The 23855-nt window shown below is 40.6% G+C and overlaps 1 protein-coding gene across 1 annotated transcript; it reads right to left on the reverse strand.

The window, feature by feature from the left end:
• Positions 1-1238: 1238 nt before the first annotated feature.
• On the reverse strand, positions 1239-22574 carry MTCH2 (mitochondrial carrier 2). The gene is made up of 13 exons (XM_029208437.1): positions 22306-22574; positions 19750-19834; positions 19495-19601; positions 12393-12419; positions 12132-12194; positions 10171-10228; positions 9861-9912; positions 9365-9424; positions 7878-7971; positions 6866-6913; positions 5867-5934; positions 3368-3443; positions 1239-1448 (listed from the first exon to the last, which is right to left on the reverse strand). The coding sequence occupies exons 1-13, from the start codon at positions 22390-22392 to the stop codon at positions 1362-1364; spliced, it is 912 nt and encodes a 303-aa protein (XP_029064270.1). The 5' UTR covers positions 22393-22574; the 3' UTR covers positions 1239-1361.
• Between the last annotated feature and the right edge of the window lie 1281 nt (positions 22575-23855).

Below are 23855 nucleotides of genomic sequence, written 5' to 3' on the forward strand. Positions count from 1 at the left end.
ACAAATGCAGATACTATTGAATAGAATATAAAATTTACATTCCTTTTTGAGACAAAGAGACATCAAAGACATTTCAAGGTAAGCTACTTGGGAGCTTCAGGCTACATTCCTAAACCCCGGGGGAGGGAGAAGACCCTGCACGCCCACTCTAATATTGTGGGTGCTGCAGCTTTGATAGGGAAGTAGCAAATTCTTCTGAGAAAGAGCAAATTCAATGCTTATTCATTTGGCAACAACCCAGTGGATTTAAGTAAGTGAAACCAAATGCTTTCTCATTTTAGAGCATTTTAACCTGCTTCTAAAAGGCCTGAGTAAGTAAGATCTTTATGTTTCAGTGGAAATTTATGCCCTTCTAAAATGATTTTTTCCCCCTCCTCTGAACGCTACCATGCCTAACTGAGGGTATGACATGCGAGGTGGTCAATATCCTAAGAATCTTGTGGACTTACGTCTGCATTACCAGACGTTAAGTTACAAGTATACCTTCCAAGTGTGTCATTAGGAATGAAAAACAAACTACTCACCTTCTGCAACAACAAAAACAAAATAACAAACAGAAGCACAAAAGATTATATACAATTAGAACTGTATAATGATGTAATTTAGGGATTGGCAAAGACTTAGCTCTTAGAGAAGGGGACTAATGCCGCAGTATTTGCTTTTCATATTTTATATAATAGGAACTTCTTTTGGAAAAAAAAAAGCCATTATGCTTCCTTTCCAAATCTTGCTTATATTCTAATTGTCCTTTTTTGTTGTTGTTGGCAACACAATTTATTGCTTTGCAATAACAGACTGAAGGCATGGATGCCTCACGCAGAGATTTTCTAGGGTAGATTAGCAGTGTATTGTCCTTTCTTTGAAGTTGAGAGACAGGGTTAATTGAATGTGCTTAGAGGAATATACCGGGAGACAGACTCTGGTGGATGCTGCTGAGCTTTTAAGGTCTACTAAAAAAACGTAACTTATAACCTCCCAAATCATTTGCCTTATTCATTTTCTTAAGTTTCAAACAATTATTTCTCTTTCTTCACAGGATTGTACTCTTCACTTTACAAAGCCTTAAATTAAGACTCAAATTGCATGACAACCTGCCTGTACCTTTAGGTAAATGCAACTTCTTTCTTTAAGTAAAATAATCTGGAGTAAAAATGTTTCAGGATAACTAAAGGGGGAATATCAGTGGTAAATTATGTTGTGCTGGAAAAAAGAACAAAAAAAGGCAGACACCAAACACCTCCATTTTCCCAAGATTAAATGATTATTAAAAAAGCGTGCCACACTGTATAGAAATCAACATTCTCTCCCATAATTCTGTGCATCTGGGACTATAGAAATGTCACTGTCCCTGCCCCACATCTTCAAATTAACATTCTCAGGTCACAACAATAAGTCTTCCCAAAGGGGACCTTCCGGAAAAACAAGCTATTTCCTCGGCTCATATTTCCCTGGAAAAAAAAAAACAAAAACAAATAAAGTCTACTGTGAAAATGAGGTCAGCCAGTCCAAATCAGCAGAGACAACTGGACATATTTCTGAGAAACATGACTAAAATGACCAGGATAAAATCGGGACTATCACTACAGAGTAGCAGTTTGTACTCTCTGACTTAAGCTGAGCTTCTGTGGAATTAACTACAATTCTGACACACCAATCAAGGCAAGTATTTCTTACCTATTTAGACAGAATTCCCAGTTTGGATTCTGGCTCTGCCACTTGCTAGCTAGCTGGATTATCAAGTCAATTCATATCAAGTGTTGAGAACAGTCCTATCACGCAGTTAAGTGCCAGCTTTTGTTTGTTTGTTTTTTCGACCGCGTGGCACATGGGATCTTAGCTCCCTGACCAGGGATTGAACCTGCGCCCCCTGCAGTGGAAGCATGGAGTCTTAACCACTGGACCGCCAGGGAAGTCCCTGTGCCAGCTTTTATTTGTTTTGAATGGAATGGTAGATCTCTAGGGAGTACTTAGAAAATCTTATAATTAAAGTAGTAATGTTGTGAGTTTAAATGAGTAGACTCTGAAGTTAGACAGCCTGCATGTAGATCCTGCTCTCCCAAACACTGGCTGTGTGACCTTGGGTTACATAATTGGCATTATTTAACCGTTCAAAGTCCCCGTTCTTCATATGTGAGGTGGGATGATAAAGAACGGTACCTATCCTCACACGGCTGTTTTGACGGTTACGTGAGCTGATACATGAAAAACTCTTAGCATAACGCCTCGTATACAGTAAGTGCTCAGTTAAGATTTGCTGTTGCCTTAAGCATTTAAAGGACTAACCGTTCCCTAGGTAAGGTGTCTGATACCCTACTAATTTTCTATTTGCTTTCTTCCTATAGCAGGGGGCTGGTTAGGAAGTGGGGAAAGAAGGGCCACCTTTCCTTTTAAATGGGGACCACAAAAGGAGACTGTAACACCGAGAATGTAAAACTCAGAATGAAACCCAGAATGTTCATGTTAGGTCTGTCTGGCAACCATCCAAGTGTCCTGGCCTGGGTTCACAGAAGGGCTTGTTGGGCACGCTGAGCAAAAGCCCCCCCAGCAGCACCTAGGCCTTTGCATTCAGAGTTCAGGCTGGGAAGCCTGAGCCCTGTGAACAAAGGTCTTTCTCGTATGTGTCACCAGTGCTATAATATAATGCAACAAAGAGTTTCCTCATACAATTTCTTCTACAATCCTTTAAAGAGTGCTTCCCATTCAAAAACAGCTTTCAACTGATGGCCATTTTAGTGATTCCATGTTAAATTTAGCCCACAGCCATTTATCATTTTGGTTCCTAATAAAGCTCTGCCTAGATTCATCAAGAACTTTTGGCTGGAGAAGACCTACACCTCACAATTGGAGTCTGGACAAAATCATCCACTAACATGACTCTAGAAGTAAGAGACCAGCCCTTTCAACAACACTGTGACAAATAATGTCATAAGTAAATAACTTTTTATTTCTCAGCTTCTCTAAATACTGTAGGAAAACACCTGAATATATTAGGAGATTCTGAAAAGTTACAAAAAGGTGAGGTTGGAAAAAATAATCTGAAATCAAGGGCATCATTTTAACAACCAGGATAACTGTCTACCCAGACCTTATTTGTAATTTGAATGTGATCACTCAAATGGCTTCCAGATCACATCTAGGAATTCTTAATTCTTCACTACCTCTCCTGATTTCCAAGCAGTGCACTTTATTACTATGCCAGAGTGACATATGGAACATTGAAAAGGGTACATTAATTGGTAACTAAAGGATAACCTACAAGAATTAACCTGGGATTCCAGAGACATTTAAGAAAAAAAACAAAAACAAACCAAATTAAATACGAGGAGGGGAGAGGGAGGGAGGGAGACAGAGAATGAGAGAGAAGTACCTCTTTTTGTAGCATGCACCAGCAATCTATCCAAGAAGAATATACTGGGGAGTAGGGAGGACATCCACCAGCAAGCCTGAAATAGAATAACAGGTTAGCTACTGAAGTCAACATTTATAAAACATTCTCTCAAGAGCTCAGTAAATCTTTGTCAAAATATTCTTCCTGGAAAGTTCCCTGAGAAGCAATTTTAGTTCTGAAGAAACAAATTCTATTGGAGCAGGGGAAAGACTGAGCATCCAAAACAGATCACCCTCCCTTACATTTAGGTTTTGAATCAACATAACAGAAACAGAAACTTGAACCAGTTATGTACTTTCTAAAACATCTAGGTTTAAATTTGTGGACAAATGAAATCCTAGAACATAGCAATTATATGATTAAAAAGCAGGGAAAGGGAGGGCTTCCCTGGTGGCGCAGTGGTTGAGAGTCCGCCTGCCGATGCAGGGGACATGGGTTCGTGCCCCAGTCCGGGAAGATCCCACATGCCGCGGAGCGCTGGACCCGTGAGCCATGGCCGCGGAGCGTGCGCGTCCGGAGCCTGTGCTCCGCAACGGGAGAGGCCACAACAGTGAGAGGCCCGCATACCGCAAAAAAAAAAAAAAAAAAAAGCAGGGAAAGGGAATTTAAAAACTAAGTAGTATTCAAAAGACTCCAAACTTGACAATGGACAGTGGTGTGAAATGGTGGTGACTACATGCTCTTACTCAGGTATAACTCCTTATCACTTCCTCTCTCAAAAACTGCAAATAATAATAGTAACAACAACAACACACTTAACTAATCCTTCAAGCCTGCTCTGGGCCGAAATGTGGCAGCTGCTCCACAAATCACAAAACAAACTCCACACAGCTATCAATTTGATATCTTGTTTGAAAACAATGACATGTATAATGGCATATTGTGGCAGGTACTCCAGAGGAACAGAGTTTTGAAATAAATCAAGAGGCAAAACTTCTGGGACTTCCCTGGCAGTCCAGTGGTTAAGAATCCGTGCTTCCGGGCTTCCCCAGTGGCGCAGTGGTTAAGAATCCACCTGCCAATGCAGGGGTCATGGCTTTGAGCCCTGGTCCAGGAAGATTCCACATGCTGTGGAGCAACTAAGCCCGTGCATCACAACTACTGAGCCTGCTCTCTAGAGCCCCGCGAGCCACAACCACTGAGCCCGCGTGCTGCAACTACTGAATCCCGTGCACCTACAGCCCGTGCTCTGCAACAAGAGAAGCCACCGCAATGAGAAGCCCATGCACTGCAATGAAGCGTAGCCACCGCTCACCACAACTAGAGAAAGCCCGCGCACAGCAACAAAGACCCAACACAGCCGAAAATAAAATAAATTAAAAAAAAACCAAAAACCACCATTCACTTTATAGCAGTACACCATATATACTCAATAAATATTTGTTAATCAATAAATATTAAAAAAAAAAAAATGAATCCGTGCTTCCACTGCAGGGGTTGCGGGTTTGATCCCTGGTTGGGGAATTGAGATCCTGCAAGCTGTGCAGCGTGGCTAAAAAAATTTTTTTTTAATTAAAAAAAAAAAGAGGCAAAACTTCTGTCCAACCTGGTAGAGTCAGATGGCGCCTAGAAGCTGGAAATCAGTGGTGTCCAACACCACACCTACCCCTTCCCCAGCCAGTACATGAAAGGTCAAGAAACTTTCCATTTTCAACCAAATTTCCTACTTTTCTTACTTGAAAACTCACTTTCTCCATGAAGCCCTGAGGAAAAACAGGTACAGGTTGTCATTCAATCCCTGACATACCTTTTGTAACTTTCGAAAGAGAGGATAAGGACTTAAAATAAAGGAGGGGGCTTCCCTGGTGGCACAGTGGTTGAGAGCCCGCCTGCCGATGCAGGGGACACGGGTTTGTGCCCCGGTCCGGGAAGATCCCACATGCCGTGGAGTGGCTGGGCCCGTGAGCCATGGCCGCTGAGCCTGCGCGTCCAGAGCCTGTGCTCCGCAACAGGAGAGGCCACAACAGTGAGAGGCCCGCGTACCGCAAAAAAATAAATAAATAAATAAAGGAGGAACTTCCCTGGCGGTCCAGTGGTTAAGACTCTGCGCTACCAATGCAGGAGGCATGGGTTCGATCCCTGGTCAGGGAGCTAAGATCCTGCATCCCGCACCTCGTGGCCAAAAATAAATTAAAAAGTTCTTCCTTTTTTTTTTTTTCTTTAAAAATGTGAAAGTAGAGTAATTTGGTAATTTTCCCACCCTTTTCAGAAAAGAACCTAGACTACTGGCAAGTGCACATTATTTATAAATGCTTGAGAAATATTATTTGTGCCCTTCTCTATTCCAAAAAAGGATATGAAGTGGCTGCTTATAATACAAATTGATGGGAGTGCTGGTACATGGGGCAGACAGAAAAAAATTAGGAAATCTATTAACAGCAACAACTGTACTATCCTCCCCAAATTTCTACCAGGACTGCCCTACCTGTCAGGCATACAGGCAGCCAACTACTAAGATAAGAAACGCAAGGCACTTACCCACAGTTGTTGACAGCCATAAGATTAGAGACAAGCACAAAGGGATACGTCAACATACTGGCAAAAAACTGTAAAAGAGTAAAAAGACAGCTAAGTTACTAAGTCATTCCTAGTCTCCTTTATTCTTCTCCCTTAGTCTTAGTGCCACTGTGGTCAAATACTCCAACATTGGTTTTGCTTTCTCCGTATCCCAGGAGAGACTAAATTACACGTTTTTGAGCCTGCAGATGTTTCCTCCTCTTACCATACCACTACATGCAACCTTTTAACCAAAGACCAGAAGGCTTCTCTTATTCTGTGATTGAGCCCACATTCAAATAAAACTGAACTTCATCATTTAAAAGTAAATACAACTAAATACAATAAGCATTTCAAAATAGCCCTGAAGAAAACAAGACAACATGAATATCCTTCCAAAGACAATGGAAACTACTTCAAAAGTCAACTACTGGAAGACTCCACATGATTCAAGAGGGTGAAGTTTCCAATATAGGTTCAGCATGATACAGTGAGAAGCAGGGGCAGATCTGTGATGAGAAGTGCCCACTTACCCCCTCTGAAAGCTGAACAGCACCAAACTATGTAGGCTTGTTATTACTGTTACTATGATGCAGGGATTCTTGGTTATTCTTACCTCTGAAAAATATTAATAAATTTGAAAGACTTTCCTGTGAGACAGCTGGTTGCTTTAAAGCAGTGACGACAAAGAAATTGAAAAGAAAAGAAAAGAGAAGGGAAGAGAAGAAAAGAAAACTACTCCTAAAAAGGGACTTCCCTGGTGGTCCAGTGGCTAAGACTCCACGCTCCCAATACAAGGGGCCTGGATTTGATCCCTGGTTAGGGAACTAGATCCCACATGCCGCAACTAAAGATCCTGCATGCCGCAACAAAGATCCCACATGCCACAAATAAGACTCGGCACAGCCAAATAAATAAATATTAAACAAACAAACAAACAAACCTACTCCTAAAAGGCTAAAAGGATTTTTAAAAACTTACTCCTGTGACAGCTTGGGAATAACTCTTCATTTCATTCATGGTGGAAACCTAGAACAGGAAGAAAGCCTTTATTAGAACGAGTAAGAAAATTAAGCTGATATAACAGCTAATTGTCCCCAACCATATCAATATATTCTATCTCTGCATTATTAGTTTCTTTGACAACTTGAAAATTAATTTAGAGGATGAAAACATAAAACATTATGAGCATAAAAAGGCAGTGATCAAAATGATCAACTTGATTCAACATTAACAGACAAGTTCATATTAGGCTAGGATGGCTTGGAACAAATATAATAGCCTCAGGATTTCAAAAACAACAGAAATGAGATTGGTAACCTTTTCCGATGTCCTAGAAATATTGATACAATCCCTGGAAACAACACTGACGGTATACTGAGGGACAAGTCACTCCCTCCGTATACACCTAGCTGTGTACCAGATGCTGTAGGGAAGATCAGTCTCAGTACTCGAGAAACCAAGCACGTGGATTTTTAGTCCTACCCCTGGCCTGGGTGTGTCCTAGTTCCCACCATGCTTTGGGGCTAACTGTGTTCAAAGAGGTATACAACTGCTGAGACTGGAGAAACATTGCTTTTAGGGAAGGCTGATTCTCACCCCCCACCCTGCCCCCAGGCTAAGGTTTCTAGAAAGCCCAATACAGGAGTCCCCTTAACACTTCAGATTAGATGAAACACCTGCATACACTATAAAACTATCCTGCTTCATGGTGTCCTCTAACATTAGGCATCAATAAAGAAGTGATCTCCTTGCAGCATGGAGAAAGGTAGACTCTTAGGCTCACTCTGCCACACCTTAGGGACTTTCTAGGTGCATCTCTCTATAGTAAACACTATAGGGCACTACATTAGCCTTTAAAATTTTGACTATTAATATATAGCTATATAATGATGAGTATGGCACACCAACTGCCATCTTACTTTAAAGCTAACCTAGCTGCCAGGTGGATACAATGAAGTCCGCACCAGCACATCTCAAGGGCACAACCTACCCCACTGTCCAGTGCATAAGTATTGACGAGGTAGGCCAGTGAGTTACAGAGCCACAAAGAAATGATGTCACCTAGGAGGCGAGGAATAAGACCCCTACATGAAGAAAAAATAAAAGTAAGCACCAAGAAATGTGATCAGCAAAAAGACAATTCACTCAATATAAACACTTCTCAAAGAATTAATTTCAAAACATTCTAGAGAACTGAAAAGACACTGAATACGAGAACTTAACCAATTCATTCTAGTTAATATAACTGTTCTTGAGGCTAATCTCTAATGACTTTTATTCTCATTTAAAAAATGCAGGTCAGCTATACCCCTCTAAGATATGGCCAATGGTTCAGCTTACTATTAATAACTATAAGCAAGGAGGCAAAAAATGTGCCTATTTCGGAGAAGAGACTTAAATATGATTATTGCTAAACTACTTGATATTCAAATTTGGCAGGGCAAAAGATGAGAAAAATTACAAAATGAGAATGGCCCAAACACAGATACAGGTGAAGGGCATCAAAAAACATGTTTCCAGGGCTTCCCTGGTGGCACAGTGGTTGAGAGTCCGCCTGCCGATGCAGGGGACACGGGTTTGTGCCCCGGTCCGGGAAGATCTCACATGCTGCGGAGTGGCTGGGCCCGTGAGCCATGGCCGCTGAGCCTGCGCGTCCGGAGCCTGTGCTCCGCAACGGGAGAGGCCACAACAGTGAGAGGCCCGCGTACCGCAAAAACAACAACAACAACAAAAAACACACACACACAAAAAATATGTTTCCAGGGCCTAGTTAACCAAGGTGAGGCAGTGTGGAAGAGTGGGACAAACATTACCTCACAGACTGAAGACCAGCGTTTAAATGCCACTTTTACCACTTATCAGCTATGTGATGGGCAGCAAATGAACTTCCCAGAGCATCAGTTTTTTTTAAAATCTCTAAAATGAGAATAATAATAGCTGTCTTGCCTATTTCCCGGAGTATTTATGATACTCAAACATAAAATCAAGTATGTGGAAACACTGAAAATTAAAAAGGACCATTTAGTTAATAATGCGGTTTTTGTTGTTAACAGAAGAACAAGGGTAGCAGCCTAAGTTCTTCCAAAGTAAATTCAAGGGAATGAATATAGTGCAAAAACGTATTCCCTCAGGATAAAGAAGATACACGTTAGATAATTTTCCATTTTTCAAAAACTAACTTTCCTCATTTTATCAACTATATAGTAATTGAGAACTCACTGTAAGGGTAGAAACTTCAATGAATTTATTTTAAAAAAAAACACAACAACCCTCATTTCACACATTTTAGATGTGCAGAGCAAAAGTTTGGGATCTCTACAAGAGAATTTAAGTCAGATGGGCCTACATGGAGCTTAACATGAATTAAACCCAGAGAGTACATTTTCTCTGAGGTTTAAACAAGGAGTTATGTCCTCGCTCTCATCAAAGCTTTCTACTCACACAAAAATCACATGCACAAATCAGTAATTTACTCACGCAAAAAATCCTAGGATGCCCTCTTCCCGATAGATAGTTGCTATGGAGTCACAAAGTCCACTAGGTTCAGAAGAAAGAAACATAAAATACATTAAGATTATTTTGGAGCTATTAAAAAAAATATTCAATTACCACTTCGACAAGGTGAAACTTATACCTCCACCCCTGCTCCCTTTTCTACCACCCTCACTCTGCAAAGACGGTTGCATTTAGAGATAGAAGTGGAGATATTAATACCTAAGGGTGTGGTCACAGGCAGTCAGGGTGAATTCTGGCTTCAGTGGTTCTGCAACTTACCCTGAGGTCCTGGGAGGCTCCAAAACCTGTCTGGGCCTTTTTCTTTGATTTTACTGTTTTTTTGTGTGTAGATCAAATGATATAAGATACATGAATTTGTTTTATAAGCTCTAAGGCATCATAAAAATGTAAAGTATTATTATTCTAATACTTTGGCTTCAACAGATCTCCCTGAATACTTGAAAACAGAAACACTTACCAGTACTTCGATTCTCTGCCAATGAATTGTACCATAGATCTCAGAGTGATCACTACAGAACACAGAGAAAAGATTTTTAAGCTACATCAAGATAAATTTTAATAGCCCTGGGGAAAAAAAAAAAAAAAGGTTTTCCCACCTAAAGACACTTTGCTGTCTGGATAAATTGGATAAAAGCCAAAACAAGCAAACAGAAAACACACAGGCAAGGTACTTTAGTGAACTACCATGTCAACCTATCTAAGTAGTCAGGAGAGACGGTGATATAAAAGATAAAAATTCAGATTTCAGTTATCAACTGCAAACATACCATGGAAGGGATGTGTGATGAGAGTAGCAGCAGAACGAGCCATCATCTCTCGAGTTGTCTAGAAAGAATCAACACACACTTGTGAAATCTAAATAAATGACACTCAAATTCCTGAGAGAAGTCATGTGGGTGGACACTGTAGAGTAAGAGAGTGAGTGACAGAGCACTCCTGCCCTTCCTGGAGTCAGGAAGAGTAGCCTGAATGGGATGCAATATAATACACTATCATTCTAGCACAGCTTTCACTCATGGATTTCAATACTGTTATAGTTACTTCTCAAAATTTCTCTGCAAAGCAGGTTTCTGTTATCTTCTCAAATGTACAGATGAGAAAAACAAAAGCAAAGAAACAGGGAAAAGGACTTCCCTGGAGGTCCAGTGGTTAAGACTCCGTGCTTCCAATGCATGGGGTGCAGGTTCGATCCCTGGTCGGGAACTAAGATCCTACATGCTGCATGGTGTGGCCCAAAAAAAAAAAAAAAAAGAAACAGGGAAAGTCACCAGCAAACAGTAACCTAGCTGGAATAAAACTAAGAGGCTTGGGGCTTCCCTGGTGGCGCAGTGGTTAAGAATCCACCTGCCAATGCAGGGGACATGGGTTCGAGCCCTGGTCTGGGAAGATCCCACATGCTGTGGAGCAACTAAACCCGTGCACCACAACTACTGAGCCTGCGCTCTACAGCCTGCAAGCCGCAACTACAGAGCCCACATGCCACAACTACTGAAGCCTGAGCACCTAGAGCCCGTGCTCTACAACAAGAGAAGCCACTGCAATGAGAAGCCTGTGCACAACAAAGAGTAGCCCCTGCTCGCTGCAACTAGAGAAAGCCCACGCGCAGCAACGAAGACCCAACACAGCCAAAAATAAATAAATAAAAATATAAATTCAAACAAACAAACAAACAAACAAACAACTATGAGGCCGGTATTTAGACTATTAAGTTGCTCTCTCATTGTGAGTGATTTTAGAGACTCTGATACTCCGATATCTACACTAGACAAATGTCAGGCTCTATTTAATCTATACCAACGTCTCAAGGAGAACACAATGACATTCATCTGTTTTTCAACCACAGCCCCGTAACTGTGCAGTATCTTAGAGCTCTGTATTTACCCTAGCTTATCTTTCTTGTCCAGGACTCTGTAAAGAGGTTAGTAAAAAATTCAATCACAATACTTGGAGGTAGGCTGTAAATATAGCAGGTCCGTCGTTCGTTTTTGCATTTAAACATTACCTTCATTTAGTTAAGAGATCTCACCCCTACTCTAATGGTAGTTCTAAGAGCCCTACGATGAACTAAATAAAGTTAAGAAAATAGAAAACATATATTAATACATGCATCTCTACTTTTAAATAAAATCACTTCATGAAAATTTACAAAAAACAAAGTTGACTCATCTGACATCTTGGCCTATAGTGATGTTTGTTCAGTGATATATACTTTAGAAGGCAGCTTTCAATGAAAAATTGTGACGTCTCTATAGACAATTAGATAATGTAAAGACTAGAAATAAAAGAGTATTATTAAGTCAGGCATGCAACAAACTCCAGTGGCAGAAGACAGGAGTGGGAAATGGACGATAAGGACATCTCAAAGTCAGAATAATGTTGTAAAAGCATTTCTGGATATATAATATCCAACACACGAAGGCCCTGGCCACTATTTTAATACTTTTGGGCCAGAGATTTCCAACTCTATTATAAGAGGTTTCAGTACCTCTTCAATTTTTTTTTTTTTTTGTACCTCTTCAATTTTAAAGATGAGTGGGCAAATTATGTTTCCTTGAAATTCCAAACAGCAAGCAATGCTTTTTTCTCTCTTTATGTTCTACAAGCAGTAAAGCCCATATTAAATTGAAAGTTTAATTTTTTTTGAACAGACACTGAACATACAGGCCTGATGATCCTGATTCCACAACTGCCAGCTTGCTCTGATTTAGAGAAATCATAATCACCTTACCTCCTTGATAACTCGGTCAAAGGAAGATGAAACTTCTTTCAGTACATTTCCAGATCCTGACTCCTGGAAATCAAAATGAAAGTAGATAGATATGTTGATGGTTTTAAATAGAACTGTTCAAACTGGTGGCCATCCTGTATACCAACACTCTCTATGATGAAAGGAAAGCTGACTGCTTGTCCCTTTTCCTAAAGAGGACCAGAGAGCAACAGTAGCTTGCAGGGAAAATGGACTCATGCATAGAAATTGGTTCCAACATACCTCAGCCTTGTCACACTCCTGGTAATGCTACAAAGGAAGAGAAAAGAAAAGAAAGGATGATTAAGGCTATCATAGTGTTATTGAGACAGAACATAAAATGAAAACTCTACCGATTGGCAGAAATTAAAATAGTTGATTTTTTTGGCTGTAAATCTCCAATTAATTTCTACTTCTAATTAACGCTTGGAAATAAGTGTCTCTAAGATGATTTTGTAGCTAAATTGAACATACTGATTGGTCAGCTCATAAAAGTGCTTATCTAAAAGAAGAAAAAGGAAAACAAAGCAAAGCAAAAATCCAAGAACATTATTTTTATTTATTTGAATTTCATTTATTTTTATACAGCAGGTTCTTTAGTTATCCATTTTATACATACTAGTATATATATATGTCAATCCCAATCTCCCAATTCATCACACCACCACACCCCCGGCCCCGCCTCATTCCCTCCTTGGTGTCCATACGTTTGTTCTCTACATCTGTTGTCTCAAATTCTGCCCTGCAAACCGGTTCATCTGTACCATTTTTCTAGGTTCCACATTTACGCGTTAATATATGATATTTGTTTTCCTCTTTCTGGCTTCACTCTATATGACAGTTTCTAGATTCGTCCATGTCTCTAAAAATGACCCAATTTCGTTCCTTTTTATGGCTGAGTAATATTCCATTGTATATATGTACCACATCATCTTTATCCATTCGTCTATCGATGGGCATTTAGGTTTCTTCCATGACCTGGCTATTGTAAATAGTGCTGCAATGAACATTGGGGTGCATGTGCCTTTCTGAATTATGGTTTTCTCTGGGTATATGCCCAGTACTGGGATTGCTGGGTCATAAGGTAATTCTATTTTTAGTTTTTTTAAAGGAAGCTCCATACTGTTCTCCCTAGTGGCTGTATCACTTTACATTCCCACCAACAGTGCAAGAGGGTTCCCCTTTCTCCACACCCTCTCCAGCATTTGTTCTTTGTAGATTTTTCTCATGATGCCCATTCTAACCGGTGTGAGGTGATACCTCATTGTAGTTTTGATTTGCATTTCTCTAATAATTAGTGATGTTGAGCAGTTTTTCCTGTGCTTCTTGGCCATCTGTATGTCTTCTTTGGAGAAATGCCTATTTAGGTCTTCTGCCAATTTTTGGATTGGGTTGTTTTTTAATATTGAGCTGCATGAGCTGTTTATATATTTTGGAGATTAATCCTTTGTACGTTGCTTCGTTTGCAAATATTTTCTCCCATTCTGAGGGTTGTCTTTTCGTTGTTTGTAGTTTCCTTTGCTTTGCAAAAGATTTTAAGTTTCATTAGGTCCCATTTGTTTATTTCTGTTTTTATTTCCATTACTCCAGGAGGTGGATCAAAAAAGATCTTGCTGTGATTTATGTCAAAGAGTGTTCTGCCTATGTTTTCCTCTAAGAGTTCTATAGTGTCCTGTCTTACATTTAGGTCTCGAATCCATTTTATTTATTTTTGTGTATGGTGTTAGGGAGTATTCTAATTTCATTATTTTACATGTATCTGTCCAGTTTTCCCAGCATCGCTTATTGAAGAGACAGTCTTTTCTCCATTGTATATCCTTGCCTCCTTTGTCATAGATTAGTTGACCATAAGTGCGTGGGTTTATCTCTGGGCTTTCTATCTTGTTCCATTGATCTATTTCTGTTTTTGTGCCAATACCATATTGTTTTCATTACTGTAGCTTTGTAGTATAGTCTGAAGTCAGGGAGTCTGATTCCTCCAGCTCCATTTTTTTCCCTCAAGACTGCTTTGGCTATTCGGGGTCTTTTGTGTCTCAATACAAATTTTAAGATTTTTTGTTCTAGTTCTGTAAAAAATGCCATTGGTAATTTGATAGGGATTGCACTGAAACTGTAGATTGCTTTGGGTAGCATAGTCATTTTCACAATATTGATTCTTCCAAACCAAGAACATGGTATATCTCTCCATCTGTTTGTATCATCTTTAATTTCTTTCATCAGTGTCTTATAGTTTTCTGCGTACAGGACTTTTGTCTCCCTAGGTAGGTTTATTCCTAGGTATTTTATTCTTTTTGTTACAGTGGTAAATGGGAGTGTTTCCTTAATTTCTGTTTCAGATTTTTCATCATTAGTGTATAAGAATGCAAGAGATTTCTGTGCATTAATTTTGTATCCTGCAACTTTACCAAATTCGTTGATTAGCTCTAGTAGTTTTCTGGTGGCATCCTTAGGATTCTCTAAGTATAGTATCATGTCATCTGCAAACAGTGACAGTTTTACTTCTTCTTCTCCAATTTGTATTCCTTTTCTTTCTTTTTCTTCTCTGATGGCTGTGGCTAGGACTTCCAAATCTATGTTGAATAATAGTGGTGAGAGTGGACATCCTTGTCTTGTTCCTGATCTTAGAGGAAATGCTTTCAGTTTTTCACCATTGAGAATGATGTTTGCTGTGGGTTTGTTGTATATGGCCTTTATTATGTTGAGGTAGGTTCCCTCTATTCCCACTTTCTGGAGAGGTTTTATCATAAATGGGTACTGAATTTTGTCAAAAGCTTTTTCTCCATCTATTGAGATGATCATATGGTTTTTATTCTTCAGTTTGTTAATATGGTGTATCACATTGATTGATTTGCATATATTGAAGAAACCTTGCATCCCTGGGATAAATCCCACTTGGTTATGGTGTATGATCCTTTTAATGTGTTGTTGGATTCTGTTTGCTAGTATTTTGTTGAGGATTTTTGCATCTGTATTCAGTATTCATCAGTGATATTGGTCTGTAATTTTCTTTTTTTGTAGTTTCTTTGTCTGCTTTTGGTATCAGGGTGATGGTGGCCTCATAGAATGAGGAAACATGACAAATAACATACAAAGGAACTCCCATAAGGTTAACAGCTGATTTCTCAGCAGAAACTCTACAAGCCAGAAGGGAGTGGCATGACATATTTAAAGTGATGAAAGGGAAGAACCTACAACCAAGATTACTCTACCCAGCAAGGATCTCATTCAGATTCGATGGAGAAATCAAAAGCTTTACAGACAAGCAAAAGCTAAGAGGATTCAGCACCACCAAACCAGCTCTACAACAAATGCTAAAGGAACTTCTCTAAGTGGGAAAAACAAGAGAAGAAAAGGACCTACGAAAACAAACCCAAAACAATTAACAAAATGGTAATAGGAACATATATATTGATAATTACCTTAAATGTAAATGGTTTAAATGCTCCAACCAAAAGACACAGACTGGCTGAATGGATACAAAAACAAGACCTGTATATATATGCTGTCTACAAGAGACCCACTTCAGACCTAGGGACACATACAGACTGAAAGTGAGAGGCTGGAGAAAGATATTGCATACAAATGGAAATCAAAAGAAAGCTGGGGGGCTTCCCTGGTGGCACAGTGGTTGAAAGTCCGCCTGCCGATGCAGGGGACACAGGTTCATGCCCAGGTCTGGGAAGATCCCACATGCCGCGGAGCGGCTGGGCCTGTGAGCCATGGCCGCTGAGCCTGTGCATCCGGAGCCTGTGCTCCGCAACGGGAGAGGCCACAACAGTGAGAGGCTCGCGTACTGCGCGCAAAAAAAAAAAAAAAAGAAAAAAAGAAAGCTGGAGTAGCAATACCCATATCATTTAAAATAGACTTTACAATAAAGAATGTTACAAGAGACAAGGAAGGAAACCACATAATGATCAAGGGATCAATCCAAGAAGGAGATATAACAATTACAAATATATATGCACCCAACACAGGAGCAACTCAATAAATAAGGCAACGGCTAACACCTATAAAAGAGGAAACCGACAGTTAACACAATAATAGTGGGGGACTTCAACACCTCACTTACACCAATGGACAGATCATCCAAATAGAAAATTAATAAGGAAACAGAAGCTTTAAATGACACAATAGACCAGACAGATTTAATTGACATTTATAGGACATTCCATCCAAAAACAGCAGATTACACTTTCTTCTCAAGTGCGCACAGAACATGCTCCAGGATAGATCACATCTTGGGTCACAAATTAAGCCTCAGTAAATTTAAGAAAATTGAAATCCTATCAAGCATCTTTTCTGACCACAACACTACGAAGTTAGAAATCAATTACAGGGAAAAAAATCGTAAAAAACACAAACACATGGAGGCTAAACAATACATTACTAAATAACCAAGAGATCACTGAAGAAATCAAAAAATACCTAGAGACAAATGACAATGAAAACACGATGATCCAAATCCAAGAACATTATTTACTAAACACACACATATAACAGAAAATAAATTGATAAAAACATAGCTTAGGGGCTTCCCTGATGGCGCAATGGTTAAGAATCTGCCTGCCAATGCAGGGGACACACATTCAAGCCCCAGTGCAGGAAGATCCCACATGCTGCGGAGCAACTAAGCCCATGCACCACAACTACTGAGCCCGTGCTCTACAGCCCCCGAGCCACAACTACTGAGCCCACGCGCCACAACTACTGAGCCTGCATACCACAACTACGGAAGCCTGCGCACCACAACTACTGAAGCCTGCGCACCTAGAGCTGGTGCTCTGCAACAAGAGAAGCCACCACGATGAGAAGCCTGCGCATCACAATGAAGAGTAGCCCCTGCTCGCCGCAACTAGAGAAAGCCCGTGTGCAGCCAAAAGACCCAACGCAGACAAAAGTAAAATAAATAAATTAAAAAAAACCAAAAAACACAAAACATAGCTTAGGACTAAGGCTATGGAAAAAGCCTCAGGGCTTTTTCACGGAAAAAGCAGGTCTAATACCAAATTAGGGCAAGATGCTTTTCTTCACTGTACAAAGAACAGAGAATTGGTGCTAAGTCTGAATAGCTGAAACCACCTCACTTCTCCTTTTGTATCTGTTTCTAAACCAAGCAAGAGAGAAGATGCTTTATTCTTTTGGACAAGAGAACATGAAACTGCCAGAGCTCAGACTGCACTGGAAGAGGAAACATTATTTGTGGGATATTTCAGAAATAGAAGATGGGCTAGGTGAAATACAAGAACCAGACAACTGACCTCCTAGTCATAACCAGATTTAAAAAAGAGAGAACACTGTCTTTTACGAAAAGAATTACATTTTTAAAATAAAATCAGAGGGAAGAGAACAAACAACATGATTAAGCGAAATGATGGTTTTTGGTCAAATTCCAGGTCTTTGGCCAGAATTAATTCTAACAGTTTCAGGAGTTTTTAAAAATCCTCACTCATTTCTAGACTTTCGTTTTCACTCCATTAATAAAATTTTCAACCTGTCTCTTCTACATTATTCTAAACAGATTTCAATTTAATTCTTGTTCAGATATACAGAACTCTTTCTTGTTCAGAAAGACCTGAATTGGTCTTTCTTCTTGATTAGTTCTTCTTGATTAGTATTAGTTGCTTTTGATACTAACTATAGTACCAATACCCTGTTCTATTTCATCGGGCTACATGTGAAACACATATTCCAGGTACTTGGTTACCTCAAGTTTGTCTTACTTTTCCTTAACTTGATCTCAAGCAGTAATTTCACTCTTGGTCTATACATAAACCTCTTTGAACTAGATGACAACTACTTTCCCACATGAAAATCTAAACCTCATTTAGGTAACAGGAATGCTTCCACTGAGCCAAAGTACAGTGTGGCTGGAAAAGAGTAGTAATCAATCCACCAAAAACATCGGCCCATTAAAACTCCATCACTCTGACCCACGGGCCACCCAAAACGCTGCTTCTAACATTCAGTCCACAGGCATGACGACAAGAGTAAGTACAATGAATAACAAAACTGCTTCCACGTGAGGAACTAACTGGAAAACCTCTCCAACTCAATTCAACGAAGTCTGAAAAGAATTTAAAACCTAAGCCAATCAGATCATGAAACTGATTAACAACACCACGATTTGCTCATCAAATGATAAAAAAGTAGAATTGGGCCAACATTAAAGCCTTAAAATATACATGGAGGATTGTACCAATTACTATTGGCAGTGGTTTTTTTTTTTTTTTGGCCGAGCCTTGCAGACTGTGGGATCTCAGTACCCTGACCAGGGATCGAACCCATGCCCTCTGCAGTGGAAGTGTGGAATCCTAACCACTGCACCGCCAGGGAATTCCCTGTACTGAGTACTACTGAAATAAACAGTCACAAATAAACACTATCCTACTTTAATGTTTATCTTGTTAAGTTTAAAAAAAAATAAATTTGTAACAGAAAACATTTACTAGGAGTAACACTAGGAATAGGAGGAAAATAACATGAGAAAGAAATGTATGTTTTAACCAGCTTCCTTCCTCCTTCAAAGAAATAATATGAGCTACACAGGAGCTCAAATGAGTGTACTTAATTTCTGCTCAGAACAACTGGTCCAGAGGAAGAAGCTTGTGTAGATCAAAATCAATTACTTCATTTTATACAAATTCTCCTTGCTTTCCAGGAAAGAATTAAGAATGGGTGTTTCAAGTAAATGTTTTTCAAGAGGAAGAAAGGCCATGGATGTAAAGACGTATATCTTTGAAACTGCTCTTGATCAAATTGTACGTAAAAGGTTATCTAGGGCTTCTCTGGTGGCGCAGTGGTTGAGAATCCACCTGCCAACGCAGGGGACACGGGTTCGAGCCCTGGTCTGGGAAGGTCCCACGTGCCATAGATCAACTAAGCCCATGCGCCACAACTACTAAGCCTGCACTCTAGAGCCTGCAAGCCACAACTACTGAAGCCCGTGCGCCTAGAGCCCGTGCTCCACAACAAGAGAAGCCACGGCAATGAGAAGCCCACACACCACAATGAAGACTAGTCCCCACTCGCCGCAGCTAGAGAAAAGCCCACACGCAGCAACTAAGACCCAATGCAGCCAAAAATAAATAAATTAAAAAAAAAAAAAAAAAAAAAGGTTATCTAGCTCAATGCTTTGTGACCACCTAGAGGGGTGGGACAGGGAGGATGGAAGGGAGACCCAAGAGGGAGGAGATATGGGAACATATGTATATGTATAGCTGATTCACTTTGTTATAAAGCAGAAACTAACACACCATTGTAAAGCAATTATACTCCAATAAAGATGTTTAAAAAAAAAGAAATGGTTATCTAAATCTATGGGAAGATGGATTGATTTTCTTCTTACCTGTAAAACTTTACCATGGACCACAGTTCCAAGGACCCCTGAACACAGTCTTGGAGTTAAGCCTGTGAACAACCCACGCTTCCCATCGATGCTCGCAATGTGCTGAGCTAAGAACACAAGTAGGAGATTTACATTCTAGTTGAAAGTAATGGTTACATAGAAATTTCAAGGAAACATGCTTACTATATATTCTTTCAGTAACTCCTATCACACCCTTCAATGTCCTCCAATTCCAAATAAATCAAAGACACTTACCATAACAAAAGAGACCTGGAAGCTGACAAACTTGCCGCCCAAAAATATTTCGTCCTATTGTTGGAGGAAGAGGCTCATATCCCACCTTTAAAAACAAGAGACTAAATCAATACTAAGCAACATTCCCAGAAATGCCTGAGTTGCAAGGTCTTGAATAAAGAACAAATTTAGAGTTATATATATATACATATTTTTTAGAGTTATAATTTTTAACACAAGTTAAAATGCAGTGTATATTTTCCAAGACAGTGATGAAGTATCATCCTTGTCAGTTCTGGTGTGTTCTTTTGTTTTGTTTTTAATTTTGTCACTTGTTTAAGACTGGTTACAGGCTCCCCTGGTAGCGCAGTGGTTGAGAGTCCACCTGCTGATGTGGGGGACACGTGTTCGTGCCCCAGTCCGGGAGGATCCCACATGCCGCGGAGTGGCTGGGCCTGTGAGCCATGGCCACTGAGCCTGCGCGTCCGGAGCCTGTGCTCCGCAACGGGAAAGGCCACAACACTGAGAGGCCCACGTACCGCAAAAAAAAAAAAAAGAAGAAAAAGAAAAAAAAAAGACTGGTTTCAATAAACTCCAAGTTTTCTTTTGGTTCAAATTCTACAAAGTAAACCATGTAGCTGAGATAGACTGGCATCAATCTAAAAATAGAATAAGGGAATTTTTGTGTTAACAAAGCTACAGTTTACTGAGGACGCTCAAAAATATTTTCTAAAGAAAATCAAGCACATTTTTAATATCCGGACAAAGTGAGAAGACTAAGCCAGCAACAACTTCATATTTGGCTAGCAAAACAAACCACTCAAAAGGCAAATGCAGATACAGCTGGGGATAATTCATTTGGGAAATAATTACAAGCTAAGTCCATGTTAAAGGAGCAGACTGTCATAAACAATCTAACGAGTCATTTTAGAATTAATGTCATCATTTTATTTCTACAATATATTCAGACTCTTTAGTGCCAAAGGGATACTTGAGAGAATGAACGTTGTCGTACATGGTTTTGACTCTCCTGCTGTGATCCTCAACCTGTTCAATTAAAGAACTCCTGAAAGTGTCACTGGGCAACTATTTTTAAAACTGAGTATTTGGGAATTTCACCAAAATCCCTGAGACACTTGGCAACACAAACATGTTGTGTAATAAGGATTAAGGAGTTTTTGAGGCAAGAGCTCTGAATGTCATTAGAAAATCTTGTCTCCTGGATAAGGACTGAGTAATGGGCTTATATCAGATTTACTGAAAAATGCTTTTACCTCAGAAATTATCTAGCTACAAATGTGCCAATTCTGTTTTAGATGTCACAATACATTTCAAAGATTTTGTTTTCTTTCTTTCTTTTATTTTTTGGCCGCCTCTAGTGGCTTGCGGGGATCTTAGTTCCCAGATGAGGGATTAAACCTGGGCCTTCAGCAGTGAAAGCGTGGAGTCCTACCTAACCACTGAACCTCAAGGGAATTCCCTTCCTTCTTACTTTAAACAACTTATTTTACAATAGTTTTTTACATACAGGTTCTGAATCCACAAGGGTCAACTTAGCAACACATAATATGGATTAGTATCATTAACTCAAAAATAAGAAATGAGGCCTTCCCTAGTGTCTTGCATATTTCTGACAGAAAGGCAGATGGTGAGGACAGGGGTTCTATCCTTGGTACTATGCATGATGTAATTACGTCAACTCTCAACAAAAGTTAAAAAAATGAATGACCTGCCCGTCACAGGGAAATTAAGAAAGGCAACTGAACAATACTACCTAATGGTCTATAGTCAGCTAAAACCGGGCAAACTTGCCTGTGAATATAAAATACCATTTAAGAATTATTTCACAGTATATTAGAAACTAACATATATACTTAAACTCGATAAAACTTTCAACTGAACTGATTTCACATCACTCTGACATGTGATTTTTCACTGTCATGAGCCACATGGGCTGCTGTTGAAGAGGGTTCAGTGGATCCTTCCGAAATTTGACTCATCAACCGCTTGATTATCACTTCTGAATGAACTCCTTGTGTTTCTCTGGGTATCTGGTGCTAAATCTCAGAACAGAAGAGCAGTAGTAACAGCAACAAAAGAAGAGAAAACAAAAGCTAATAAAGTGTTGGCTCCCCTCGAATTTCAAATTTGTCTTCAACAGATTTCACGTCTTGCGTTTGGGGCCGGGGCGGAGAGAAGGATGCTCACTTCAGAGCAGCAGAGAAAGAAAGGTTGGTAAGCCCCTGGCGGCGCCCAGCCAGGATCAACCTCAGGGAAGAGAAAACAAAGTTCAGGGGAGCCATCAGGCAGGGCAGGGTAGGGCGGCAGCCGGATACCAGGAAAGGAGCGGGCCTCACGGCTTGGCTGGGAGGCGAGACCTCGGGAAGGCCCACGGGCAGTGGGAGCTCAGCGGGCGGTGGAAGTCGTCCCTGCCGGGAAGGAAGGGGCGGGCAGCAAAGAAGGAGCAGCATCTCAGGAGACTGAAGGCCCTGAAGGTTGGAGCCGGTTCTCAGGCGCCTTGGGCAGCGGCGACCGAACAGGGCGCCGGGCGAGCAAGGGAAAGGCGACGACTCATACCTGGATGAGCACCTTCACGTACATGAGCGGCTGGGACAGGATGGTGAGACCGGAGCCCAGGAGCACCTGACTGGCCGCGTCCGCCATGATGGCACCCGCGGACGGACAGACAGACGGAGCCACCAAGCTACCACGCCGATCCGGGATCACGTGCCAGGGCCGCCAGCTTCACTGGCCCGCCCGCGGCCCGGGAGCACGCACGCACCGGCGCGCGTCTCCCCGCGCAGTCCCCGCCCCGAGAATTGGCAAGGGCTCGCGAGCGGGCGCAGAGGTCGGGGCGGGGCTTGCGAGCCTGGGGCGCATGCGTTTTGGGGTGGAATCCGCGCCCTCCACTAGGAACAGCAGTTTCTCCTGCGCTTGCGCAGGCTGGAAGCATCCGGGGACAGAAGAATGGGCGTGGCGGTGGGGAGTGACCCTGACGGCAAAGGCAAGGTCACAGGAGTGAAATGAATTGGAAAGGATTCGTCCATGTTCTTCGCTTCTGCCCTTGCCCTTTTGGCATCAGCAACATAAGCTCCAAAGAGTATTCAGCGTCAGAATCATAAACAATCTAATGGCCAGCAAAACTAGATAAGTTTGAAAAATGAATCCATCGGGGGTTGCTATACATGTACTCATTCATTCAGTTAATGTTAACTTCTCAGAAACGCCTTCTCTGACGTCTATTTAAACTTACCTCCCCTTTATTTCCCACTCCATAGTCTTGCAACACTTATCATTGTCTGAAATTTATTTATCTTTTTGTTTCCTCCACCAGAATGTAAACCCCGTGAATCCAGGAGCCGGGACAGCCTTTGTTCCTTGTATGTTCAGTGCCTGGCACATACTAAGTGCTCAATAAATATTTATTGCATAAATGAACAATTACTTCAGTGATTACCAGGCTACAGGTTATTAGAGGCAAAAAGAAAATGGCATTGTCTTCAACCCTTCAGTCCCAGCTCACACATTCTATATCAACGCTTAGGCAGAGCCGGGTGCAGAGAATAAACTGAGAGTGGAGACTTGCAGTTCAATCTTGGCTCTCTTTTGTATCAAAATGATTCGGAAGTCATTTTATCTTCTTCAGTTTTCAATTTTTATATCTAAATCTAAGGATTACACTACTACCTGCCTCTCAGGGTTATTATTGAGCGCTAAGTGAAATTGATAAATTGATAAGATTTTTAAAAACTGTATATTGAAATACAAATGTTAGTTTTAATTAATATTGTCCTGGACTCAGCATGGTGCTAGAGAGGCAGTTTACAGAGCAGGAGGGAGCCTGGACTTTGGAGTCTAATTGACCTGGTCCAAATTTCACCTCTACCAATTATTAACTATGTGACCTTTGGCAGGTCACATGACTTCTTTGAACCTTAAACAAATGAGTATAGTAATGTCTAATTCATACTGTTCTTGTGAGAATTGAATGAAATGATATGCCTACCCAGCTTGGCACATGGAAATATAATACCAAATTGTAGCTTTTAGAGTTAAAAGAAACTTAAAAGTTGATTCTAACTAAATCCAGAAATTTTGATATTTAACCATAGAGACCCTTTAGCAAG

Source organism: Monodon monoceros, unplaced genomic scaffold (genome assembly GCF_005190385.1).
Source record: "Monodon monoceros isolate NGI ecotype Baffin Bay Population unplaced genomic scaffold, NGI_Narwhal_1 Super_Scaffold_7, whole genome shotgun sequence".
NCBI classification, from domain to species: Eukaryota; Metazoa; Chordata; class Mammalia; order Artiodactyla; family Monodontidae; genus Monodon; species Monodon monoceros.

Excerpts from the sequence above, each read along its gene's own strand:
- MTCH2 (XM_029208437.1), bottom strand. The coding sequence starts at position 22,392 with ATGGCGGACGCGGCCAGTCAGGTGCTCCTGGGCTCCGGTCTCACCATC. Across the intron at positions 5,935-6,865 it reads ATTCCCAAGCTGTCACAGGA|TTTTTTGCCAGTATGTTGAC; the intron begins GTAAGTTTTTAA and ends ACTCTTTTACAG. Across the intron at positions 1,449-3,367 it reads GGTGCATGCTACAAAAAGAG|GGAAATATGAGCCGAGGAAA; the intron begins GTACTTCTCTCT and ends TTTTTTTTCCAG.